The sequence below is a fragment of the Brassica oleracea genome, chromosome C1 (genome assembly GCF_000695525.1).
Source record: "Brassica oleracea var. oleracea cultivar TO1000 chromosome C1, BOL, whole genome shotgun sequence".
Lineage (NCBI taxonomy): Eukaryota > Viridiplantae > Streptophyta > Magnoliopsida > Brassicales > Brassicaceae > Brassica > Brassica oleracea.
The window spans coordinates 13,391,213-13,402,937 of NC_027748.1; the positions used below are offsets into that span (position 1 = coordinate 13,391,213).

At 31.2% G+C, this 11,725-nt stretch overlaps 3 protein-coding genes and 1 long non-coding RNA gene across 7 annotated transcripts; 2 read left to right on the forward strand and 2 right to left on the reverse strand.

The window, feature by feature from the left end:
* Positions 1–6: 6 nt before the first annotated feature.
* Positions 7–1,366, reverse strand: LOC106315188 (F-box protein At1g30790-like). Its single transcript, XM_013752939.1, has one exon. It carries the CDS (start codon positions 1,295–1,297, stop codon positions 11–13), a length of 1,287 nt encoding a protein of 428 aa, XP_013608393.1. The 5' UTR covers positions 1,298–1,366; the 3' UTR covers positions 7–10.
* Positions 1,367–3,229: 1,863 nt separating this feature from the next.
* Positions 3,230–4,006, forward strand: LOC106300168. Its single transcript, XR_001261987.1, has 4 exons — positions 3,230–3,310; positions 3,501–3,634; positions 3,755–3,809; positions 3,971–4,006. It is a non-coding gene; the product is annotated as an uncharacterized LOC106300168 (long non-coding RNA).
* A 3-nt stretch (positions 4,007–4,009) lies between these two features.
* LOC106300161 lies at positions 4,010–4,761 on the forward strand (the record flags this gene model as incomplete). Its single annotated transcript, XM_013736253.1, is given in 2 exon segments — positions 4,010–4,176; positions 4,360–4,761. Coding segments are annotated over 2 exon segments (498 nt in total). The 3' UTR covers positions 4,729–4,761.
* Positions 4,762–9,872: 5,111 nt separating this feature from the next.
* Positions 9,873–11,654, reverse strand: LOC106292480 (E3 ubiquitin-protein ligase At4g11680). Of its 4 annotated transcripts, none has more exons than XM_013728097.1 (2): positions 11,491–11,654; positions 9,873–11,190 (listed from the first exon to the last, which is right to left on the reverse strand). In XM_013728097.1, exon 2 carries the CDS (start codon positions 11,133–11,135, stop codon positions 10,107–10,109), a length of 1,029 nt encoding a protein of 342 aa, XP_013583551.1. In that variant the 5' UTR covers positions 11,136–11,190; positions 11,491–11,654; the 3' UTR covers positions 9,873–10,106. The 4 variants fall into 4 exon arrangements, with proteins under 4 accessions (XP_013583551.1, XP_013583558.1, XP_013583534.1 ...); XM_013728104.1 differs by lacking the exon at positions 11,491–11,654 and adding an exon at positions 11,363–11,481; XM_013728080.1 differs by lacking the exon at positions 11,491–11,654 and adding an exon at positions 11,336–11,481 and having other exon boundaries at positions 9,873–11,192.
* Between the last annotated feature and the right edge of the window lie 71 nt (positions 11,655–11,725).

Genomic DNA, 11,725 nt, shown 5'->3' on the forward strand with positions numbered 1-11,725 from the left:
ACACACACATTTATAAAGAAGCAATACTATCAGCGTGTTGGGGTGAGAAAGAGGCGCGACAAACGTCAGTGAGTCCATAACGGCTCCAGAACTCTTCAGTATCAGCGACTCCGTGGATCCTGACTCTTCTAATGTTTTTCGTGTCTGGGTTGAAGTAGAAAACATAGAAGGGCTGGGCACGGCCTGTCAGAGTTGTTGGGGAGAAAACGATGTCACCAGCCTTGTTGGTTCCTTGGGAAATCATACGCTCACCCGCCGCAGGAGAGAAGGGAAGAGACAAGGGAAGCTCAAATGTTTGTTTGGACCACTCATGTTTCGTCGCATCCTCCAGTATCCAAAGAAAAAAACGGTTGAAAGAAAGACCAAATCTAAAACAGTCTGGTACAACGACAGCTAGCTTCCCTTTGTATTCTATCAATAGGGTAAAAGCCCCCCGAAGCAGGACCTCCTTAGGCGTTGTGATAAAACTTAGTATCCTCTCATGTCTAACATCAAAACACACAAACACAGGAGTTGCTCCATAAACTGGAGCCCAAGCAGCATAATAAATGAAACCATTGATGCATCGTCCCATAGTTAGAGGGTGATGAGGCGGGGAGGTAACTTGGGTACGAGATACTACTCCTCCTCTTCCAAGTGTTATAACCTCGTGCACCATGGAACTAGGGTTATGAACATAGATAGATGTCACCTGGGTCAATGCTTTGAATTGATCATCTACAGGATCGTATCCCAAGGATGTGCCCGGAGCCTTGCAGTGAAAGGTAATGACTTGCCCCGTGCTAGGGTTACATATAATGAACTTTGACAACTCAAAACAAGCGAGAAAGCCATGGACGGAAGAAAACTTGGCGCTGCCGTGAGGCAAGGTCACTGAGGGTACTGTCATGTCTAGATTGGCAACCAAAGAAGAAGTTCCCTCCTCCTCCTCTCCCGACATGATGAAGAGACGCTCGGGTTTACTAAATACACTGTTGGTGAAAGCGACTATAAAACGGGATGGCTTCGCAGCGTAGTAAGAAGCAACGAATCTTTGGCTTCGGATAAAGGAAGACCAAATCTTGGACACGCATAGGAACTTCATAAGAGACTTTCCAGGCAATCTAGTCCTCAGTGTCTCCACCTCCATATCGTAAGAGAGGAGGACCTTTTGCTTACCTGGCCTCTTGTCGCCGCTTCCAACGCCATTGTCCTTTGACTCGTCGCAAAAGACTTCTTTTTGGTGATGGATCACCATCTCCATCTTCAGAGGGATCGCCTCCAAGCTGCCCTTCTCACGTTCCTTGCGTTTCATCATTGGAGGCGCTCCCGACGAAACCCTTAATTCGACTCGAATTGATGCTAGATCTAGATCGATATGTAAAGACAAAGGAGTTAATTCAGACAGATCTCAGCCGTTCGTTTGAACTTAACTTTTTAACACCTCTGACACATCTATTTTAAATAGATTTTGTAACTAGGTTCGGTCGGACTCACTTTTAACCTTCTTAGAATTTTATTTCGAGTATTATGTTTAATTGCTATCAGTTTTAACATACTATGTTTCTTAAATATTAAAATATGATTCCTTTTAATATTTTTGCCTATATGTTTATTTTAACCTATTGTATTTTATATGCTTTTATTTTTAAAATTTCTAACTATTCATACTCAATAAATAGTTTTTTTTTCTTTCTTTCTGTTAAATATGCCTAAATAGTTTATACTTTTGAAAACTATCTTATTCTTATGCAATCATAATAAATAATACTTACATTATATTTTTCACAAAAATATGTATATTTACACCATTTATATGCGTTAAGACAATAACCGTTTTTTTTTGTATAACCTTCTTTCTTCATTAATACAACTTGCTCCTCCATAGTGTAATTATAATATTAGCCTAGGCATGTTGCAACACATTCTTATTCCATCATTTATATAATTTATTTGATTGACAGATGAGTTGCATGATTAGAAAAAGTAGGGCTCGGTAAATAAACCGAACCCGAAAACCCGAACCGAATCTGATCCGATAAAAATGAATCCGAACCGATCCGAACCCGACGTAAATACCGAATGGATATTGTTTTGTGGTATTTCGGGTTATGGATATTATCCGAACCGAATCCGAATCTAAATGGATATCCGATAGAACCCGAAACATTCAAAACCTCGAAAAGATCTTGTACTAAACATGTTGTCAATTCCTAATATGTTTCCAAAATACGCTAAGAAATATTGAACATTTAAAATACTTATCTAGATGAAAGCGGCTATAAAACGGGATGGCTTCGCAGCGTAGTAAGAAGCGACCAATCTTTGGCTTCGGATAAGGGAATGCCAAATCTTGGACACGCATAGGAACTTCATAAGCGACTTTCCAGGCAATCTACTCAGTGTCTCCACCTCCATATCGTAAGGGAGGAGGACCTTTAGCTTCTTACATGGGCTCTTGTCGCCGCTTCAAACGCCATTGTCATTTGACTCGTCGCAAAAGACTTCTTTTTGGTGATGGGTCACCATCTTCTTCTTCAGAGGGATCGGCTCCAAGCTGTCCTTCTCATGTTCCTTGCGTTTCACCATTGGAGGCGCTCCCGACTTTTAAGATTTTGTTACAATTTGTTGATTTATTGTGAATTTTATTTCGATTAGTATTACGTTTAACTAGGGTTGGCTTGCCCTATGGACGGATGAGTATACATTAAAACTGTTTTATACTAAAATATATTTTATAGAAGCCCCTCCCTCCATACGTCCAGTTGATCATCCCTCTGTCAAACCCGGGATGCGGTTCGGGATGATCAACTGGACGTATGGAGGGAGGGGCTTTATGAGGAATTAGCTTAGTATAAAACAGTTTTAATGTATACTCATCCGTCCATAGGGCAAGCCAACCCTAGTTAAACGTAATACTAATCGAAATAAAATTCACAATAAATCAACAAATTGTAACAAAATCTTAAAAGTCGGGAGCGCCTCCAATGGTGAAACGCAAGGAACATGAGAAGGACAGCTTGGAGCCGATCCCTCTGAAGAAGAAGATGGTGACCCATCACCAAAAAGAAGTCTTTTTACTAAAATATATTTTAATTCTATAAAACATTTGACAATTTACTTTAAACTGTTTTTATTCTAAGATCATATATATTGTAAATTTTATTAAATTTTGTTGGTTTGAGTTGAAAAGACCATTCACATTTTTTTTTTTAGATACCAAACTAATAAATAAAAACTAAGAAAAAAGCATTGATTAATATTTTTCTATTTTATTTCCACCGCAATTTGATAAATTTAAGAAAATCTAAAGTAAGATGCTTATGTCCAAGTAATAATCACCCCCTTCAACTACGATGCTTATGTACAAGTAATAATCACTCCCTTCACCTTCTTCCCTTTTGCTATAACACTTGAACAATTGTGCTATTGCTTGAGAGCCTTTTGAGTTGTGCGTTTTCTTCTCTCTCGTTAGAGATGGATGGGTTCTTACAGGTTTTCAAACTTTTTTTTGTTGCCAGTATATAAAGCTTCTGAGGAAAACAGCGAACCTTGAGAAGCTAAGAGAAGCAAGGGAAGCTATGAGTGCTATGTTTCCGTTGAGTCCTTCTTTGTGGCTTGAATGGGCTAGGGATGAGGCATCTTTAGCCTCTAGGTAAGATATTATCTGCTGTTTTTTTTGTCTCTTTAATGATCTATTGCTTGTACTTCTGTTTTCATCCTAGGCTTCACTTGCTTTGCTTTAATCCTTCTTTGCATACGGTTCATTCTGCAGTGATAATGTGCCTGAAATTGTTAAGCTTTACGAACGAGGACTTTCTGATTATCAGGTATGTTCTCTTCTCTACTGGAAACAACATCTCGAAGAATTGTATACCATTTTCTTCTTCTGTTGATTATAAAGTAGTGACTCGTGAGTACTTGTGGGAAGAATTGTATACCTTTGAGGCTTTTATTATATTAATAAGCTAATATTTGTTCTTGTATGCAGTCTGTATCTCTTTGGTGTGAATACCTGAACTTCTTGATGCATCCGTAAATGGGTATACACCTGATGGAGTCTCAAAAATGAGGAATCTTTTTGAACGTGCTATTCCGGCTGCGGGATTCCATGTTACTGAAGGCAATAGAATATGGGAAGGATATAGAGAGTTCGAGCAAGGCATCTTAGACACTATTGACAAGGCTGACCTTGAGGTGGGATTTATTTTCTTGATGTTGTTCATTTAAGTTTTATTCACTGCATTCTAGCAGCATGTTAGCGAGGTTTGTGTCCGAGGAAGATTCCTCTATGAGATAGATGCGGGAGAACAATTTTTTCATAAAGTTACATTTGTTTATAGTTCTTTGAATTTACTAAGAGCTCGTTTTATTTTGCAGGAGAGGAATAAACAGATACAAAGGATTCGAAGCATATTTCACCGTCACCTGTCTGTTCCGCTGAAAGATTTGAGCTCCACCCTTATTACATATAAGGCGTGGGAGTTGGAACAGGGCACGGACCTTGATATTGGATCTGATGATTTGAGTAAGGTTTCTCCACAGGTTGCTGTTGCAAACAAGAAAGCACAACAGATGTATAGTGAACGTGCACATCTTGAAGAAAACATATCTAAGAAAGATTTATCCGACACGGAAAAGTTTCAGCATTTAATGGTGCGTATGGCTTATTTTGCAGTTAATATTTGTCTGTATTCTGTGTTGAAGTTGAATTGTAATATGCCTACCATCTGTAATCATATTGCGTGACGGATCTGAATCTAGAGACTTGTCTATTTGGAAACCTGATGACTGTATTTTTTTAGATTTGTTAGATTTTTAAAAAAAGATATTTATATTTAAAATGAAAAGATATCAAAACTATGATTAAAATATTTTAAAATTTTTATTTATTATTAGTTTGAATTAAAATGTAGTATGAATTTCTATGAATTTCTATGAATAGATCCATTAGGTCCATTTTTTTAAAAATCACACATGAATCAAGGTTGTGACTTCTGTTTTAATATATAAGATATATATAATTCTAACAAATCTGTTAAAAAATATTTTAACAATATCTTAACTTTCAGGAAGTTTATGTAAATATTTTAACTAATTTTGTAATTAGCAATGAACTATTATTATTCATTAATATGTATTCAATTATCGTTTACAAAATGAAACACAAAAATTATATCTTATTTTATCTATTTACAATAATAATAATAATAATAATAATAATAATAATAATTCATGTTAAAGTAAAAATATTTTATTGAATTAAATATGATAAATTATATTAAATTTTTAATTTTATTTTCATACATATAAAATATTTATACTAAAAATATAATACGATGACATAACCACTTAACATTTGCAAACTATATGATACATGTATAAAAATTGATATATCTTAGATTTTTTGTATATATAAAGAATATATTTTTAAAATGAATAAACGTAAAATATATTGCTACAAAGAAATACGATTTTGAAGGTTGGCGGGTCAAAATTGAATATAAATTTGATACAGAATAATTTTTAAATATCTTGTTTCATACATATATTAATTTGTTTAATAACAAAATCCAAATACAGTAACATAAATATATAATAAAAAATGACAAATACATGTGATGGTTTTAAACTATTGATTGTTACACCATGTAAACTATAAAATTTTTACATTTGAAATAGGTATATAAACATTTAAATATATGGTTAACGTTAAAATTGTATACCACTAATGAAATAAAATAAACTAGATCTTGAACCGCACAACCGTGTGGGTGATTATTTTTGTTTGTGCACACAAAATTATTTGCTTTACGTGACTAATTGTAATATTTACAATATTACTAATTGTTTGATATAATATTTTAAAATACAACATTTTTATAGTTCACGTACAATAATTTTTTTTTTTAATTTTCAGTGATAGCATATTTTATATTATGTGATACAAAATTATGAATTGAAATATATTATTGGTTAAGGATCAAAATTTTAATTGAAAATTATTATATTAAATTAATATCACAAATTTAATATAAAATTATACATAATTTTATTTATAATTACAAAATTAATTAGATATTTAAAAAAATTTTGATTTAAAATGAAATATACATTTATGTTTTAAATAAACACGAAATTAGCAAAAATTTTATAAAAATTATTACGTAAAAAATTAAATATTCATTTATCTAAATAAATAGGAAATTAATTAAATATTTTAAAGGTTTATTTTAATGAAAATTAATAATATATTTTTTGTAAAAAAAAAGATATGAAAAGATTTTATTCATATACAATTTCAGAGAAAATATAGGAATATCTATTCTGTTTTTGTTTTAGAATAACTAAAAATAATTAATATAATTTAAACAACTTTCTATGGGATGGTCCAAATAAAAAAAATTACACATGAACTAAGTCATGACTTCTATTTTAATATATAAGACTAGATATTGACCCGCCCTCTCGAGGGCGGGTATATTTTTTGTTTTTAAATTTTTTTACCTTATATAATTTATATGTTTGTGTGTTTGTATAATAATATTTTTGTATGATATGAATTTAATAGAACAGATAATTTTTGTAAATATATTAGATTAATCAAGTTTCATAAGTATATAATTGTGTATTTTTTTGTACCATATATGTATTTTTTGTACCATATATGTATTTTTTTTGTAATCATATTTGTGTTTTTATCTGTGATCATATTTGCGTTTTTTTTTTTTAAAAATGATTAGTAAAGTATTTTGATAATTGTATTAAATTCGCTGACAAAAAAAAAGAGTTGTACTAAATTTATTATATTGTTAAACTATACACCATAGCCTTTTAACTCATTAATATGATACTTAATTTTCAAACAGTATTTTTGTAAACATAACAAACCCTTTATATAGTTTTGTTTAGTAATCTATACTATTATTTGAAAAGTGATTTTGCTATCATCTTCTCCATAATTTTAGATAATTTTGATAATTTGTCATTGTTTATTGTTTATTTGTCTTAATTTTCATAATTTTAGGAAATTTACTTATTCTTCATGTTTTAATAATTTTATTTTTTTCTTATTTGTCATGCTCTCCACAGTTAAATTATATATGTATATATATATATATATATATATATATTTCATATTCTTAGTAATTTTAATACATAATTTAATTTATTTATAATAAATAATTCTAAGTGAGATTTTGTTTACTTGTCATATTTTCCATAATTTTAGGTGAATTTTAATTATTGTCATTTTTTACTGCTCATGTATCTTATTTACCATAATTTTGGGTAATTTACTTATTTGTTATGTTTTGATAATTTTAATTTTGCTTCTTTATTATGCTTTTCATATTTAAATTAACTCATTTAGTTGTTACATTTTTAATAATTATATTTGATAAATTTATTTATTCGTCATATATAATTTTAGTTGATAATTTGTTTTTTTAATTTATCATGTTCTCTATGATTTTAAGATATTTTGATTATATTTAATGTTTTATTATTTTGAAAAACTTATATGTCATATTTCATGATTTAGGTTGAGTCATTATCTATACTATTATTTGAGAATTGATTTTGCTTAGTTGTCATCTTCTCCATAATTTTAGTTAATTTTTATTATTTGTCATTGTTTATTGTTTATTTGTCTTATTTTTCACAATTTTAAGAAATTTACTTATTCTTTATGTTTTAATATTTTTTTTATTTCTCATGCTCTCCACAGTTTAAAGTATATATATATATCATATTCTTAGTAATATTAATTCATAATTTTATTTATTTATAATAAATAATTCTTAGTGAGATTTTGCTTACTTGTCATATTTTACATGATTTTAGGTAATTCTGATTATTTGTCATATTTTACTACTTATGCATCTTATTTTCCATAATCTTAGGTAATTTACTTATTTGTTATATTTTGATAATTTTAATTTTTGCTTTAGTTATGCTTTTCATATTTAAATTATTTATTTATTTGTCATATTTTTAATAATTTTAATTGATAAATTTCTTTATTTGTCATAAATAATTTTAGGTGATAATTTTAGTTTTGTTAATTTATCAAGTTCTCTATGATTTTAAGATATTTTGATTATGTTTTATTATTTTGAAAAACTTATTTGTCATATTTCATGATTTAGCCTGAGTCATTATTTTTAATAAATAATTTTTAACTTGTTAGTTTTAAAACAGTTTTAGTGATTATTTAATAAATATTCACATTATATTCAGGGGTAATTATGATTAACGAATATTATCAAATTTTAGCAATAATTTTATAGTTTCATCTTATGTTTATTTTAGTTATATAAAATCGGTTGATGTTTGCATTAATTGTTTTTAAATGACGTTTGTTTCTAATTTAGATCATCGAATTATCTTACCAACAAAAAATATGAGTCTAAAGAATGCAATCTTTAGCCGTTATTTTTTTTTTTACAAAACAGCTTTTATTAGACATATATAATTATTATTTTTAATTTATAAAATTTTAGTTAAATAGAAATATGTTTTTAATCATTGTAGATTTTGTTAATATGTGTCACTACAAACTCCGATAAAAATAAATTCAGATAAAATGCGACTAAATTTTTAATGAAGAGGGGATAGGTTTTATAGATTTATCTTTTATGTTAGTCTACAGTATTAATAAAATTTTATTATATTGTTATGATGATGATACTTTTATATGTGTAGTTTGGTGATAGAATAAATGAAAAATTTGTAAGTAACAAAACATTTTATCTATGTTGTGTTGTAGTAAATAAAGTAAATTATATCTTCTACTTAATTTAATATTTGAAATTAATTAAATAAATCAAATTAAAGTTAAAAATAATGTTAAAATTTGATTTATTTGGATATATATTAATCCGCACAAATGTGAGGGTCATCATCTAGTAAAACAATAATTAAATAGACAGATTAACTAACTGCAATTTTTTTTTCATAAATTGGAATTACTTAATTTTGTATATAATTATAATTACATCATTATTATACAATACACATAATATTACACATGATAATTTGTATAGAAATTATAAATGGGTTACGTAAATCAAAATCCATGGCCCAATTTTAAAGGGTTTTGTAACTGTTTTCCTGTTCTTTCAATATTTACAAGAGGATGGTGATAGAAACGATTGTGGGGAAGAAAAAAGTTTTTAGTTTAAAAAAATTGTTGCAAAATATGAGGGCATATTTTACGGGATTAAGAAGTTAGATGATCAAATTTCGAAAATTGATTTTAGAATAATTGATTTGATGGAATGTTCTTGTTTTATTGGATAAATAATTAAAAAATAATAGATATGCTCCATATTATTAAGATACAATCGATATTAAATATGGTATTAAGGTTACATATTATTTGCTATCGATAATATGGTGGTAAAGTCCAGAAAAATATATTAGTTGCTATTTTAACTGATAGTAAATAATGGTCCCGATTAGTAGGGAAAAAATTGTAAAAAAAGGAAATTAGATATAAATAGAGGTTCCCTATATTGTCGCTGTGATTATGATGTGGGGGTTACTTTAGTTTGTTAGGCGTGTGAAGGATAAACTAAAGCTATTAAGGAATAGTGGTTACGTTGGAAAATTATATAAAGGGGTGGTTATGTTCGAAAATGATGGATGCATGTATTGTTGCCGTTAATGTTGGATCGAAAATGATGGATGCATGTATTGTTGCCGTTAATGTTGGATCCAACTTTTATCAATGGGTCACACTGTTGTTTTAATAGAATAGATATAGATATATTTATAAAACCGGAAAATAACACCCGCGCGCAACCGCGCCAAGATCTAGTTATTGTTTACATTCACTTTCACACGTCGTCCAGTGGAGCCAGAGACCACATGATGCGCTGTATCCGTAAACAAACACATTGATCATTATCTTGAATCTTATTTATTCATGTATATGGCGTATGATGGTTACGGTTCCTGGTGAGCTCCTTTTGTACAAACAAAAAAAACAATAACATTCACACAAGTAACCCGGTGTGGTCCGTGTGAGGGACAACATAAAAGACAAGAAACACGCAAGTAAAGAACAACAAAGGCATGGAACTTGGTTGAACTCAGAGATTCCAATCAATCTTCTGACTCGTTTAGTTGGGGAGATCTTGTTTGCAGAGAGGACAAGACGAGATAATACGAAGCCATTGATCTACGCATTTTACATGAAACCTATGCGAACACGGTAGCTTTCTCACTTCTTCTTTATCTTTGTACTTCGCCAAACATATGCAACACTCCGGATCATTGCTTGCGTGAGAAGAATCAGAATCAGATGTTTCGTCGATGAGTTTGTACTTCCAGCTTGGGAGACTAGAGATTTGGTCATCTGAAGCTCCTTTCTCCGAGGATCCAATGTTCATGTTGTAGCCTAGGAAGCTACTAATGAGAGGCACAACACAACATAGCAGGAGGAAGAGAAGAAACGGGAAGGAGTAGCAGAGAGCGTTCCAAGCGAGAAGAGAGATGCAGAGGACATGAAGGCTTGGAGCATAGTGGAAAGAACCGAACCGAGAATCAAACACCCATACGTTTCCTATCACAAACCATATCGCAAAGAAGAGTTCCAGCAATGTCCTGCATCTGTTCATCAAATGCGAGCACCTGGTCTCTTCTCTGCTTCTCTGTTGCTGCTGCTCAATATCACCAAAGGTAAACCCATTGCTTTGGCTAACGTCTTGCTGACGGTACCGGCCGTATAATATCATCAGACTGAGGAGACATCCGACGTTGTACCCGGTGATCCATAGCCTCACAGGCCAAATAGGCCGCTCGTTCTTGGACAAAGCTAGTGTGAATGTGATCACAGTGATCTGTACGAGTAAAGCGATGAGCTCCGATATCATCCAAGTGGTTGACTCCAAAGGGTTGGCGCCAAGATCGGATCTTGAACCGTTCTGGTAATGAAACACTCTTCTCAAGAAAATGAACCACCTTGCTCTAGATACCCGCATTGCAAGTCTTATCAAGAAGGATGATGGAGAGTTAACGCGAGCGTTGGAAGATGCAGTCATGTGAGTGTTATCATCATCCCGCGGAGTGGTGTCTAAGGAAGAAGATGAGGAGACGGTGATGGATGTAATGGCTGATGATTGCAGTTGAGTTGAATAACGTGTACTCATAGTGGAGTGTTTAAGCCAAGAAACAGAGAGTTTGATTTGTGATCCCTCTTAGGACCTGAGAATGATAAACAAAATAAAAAAAGATTACAACAGTACTTGATCAAGCTGGAGCTAGAAAGTAAATAAAAATCTTTAAAATGCTATTAAAATGTATATGCAAACTAAAAAAAAAACACATGAATACTTGAGTGAAAACAGAGCAAAACAGAGCGAAACAGAGGAAATACCAAAAAGACTATCAACACATAATAAGGTATGAGAAAGACTGCTAAAACCTAGATGGAGCACGTTTTTGAGATATAGTGAAGAAAAGATTAAAATCATAGAAGAAGAAGAGGAAGGAGGGATGGTATACTGATTATGTCAGAGAAGATGAAGTTAGGCGTTGTGATGGCGACGAAGAAGCAACCAAAGAAAATGGATTTTTGCTTAGGATTGAAGAAACAGACGCAGGAGAGGGAGAAGATAACCGCTGGTCTATAAACCTAAGTACCTAACAACCTAAGTTTTTGCCTTTGAAGCAATACTTCGACAGCAACCGCTGCTTTTAACCGTTTCTCGTTTATTTTCTTCTTCTTCAGAAAAAAAAA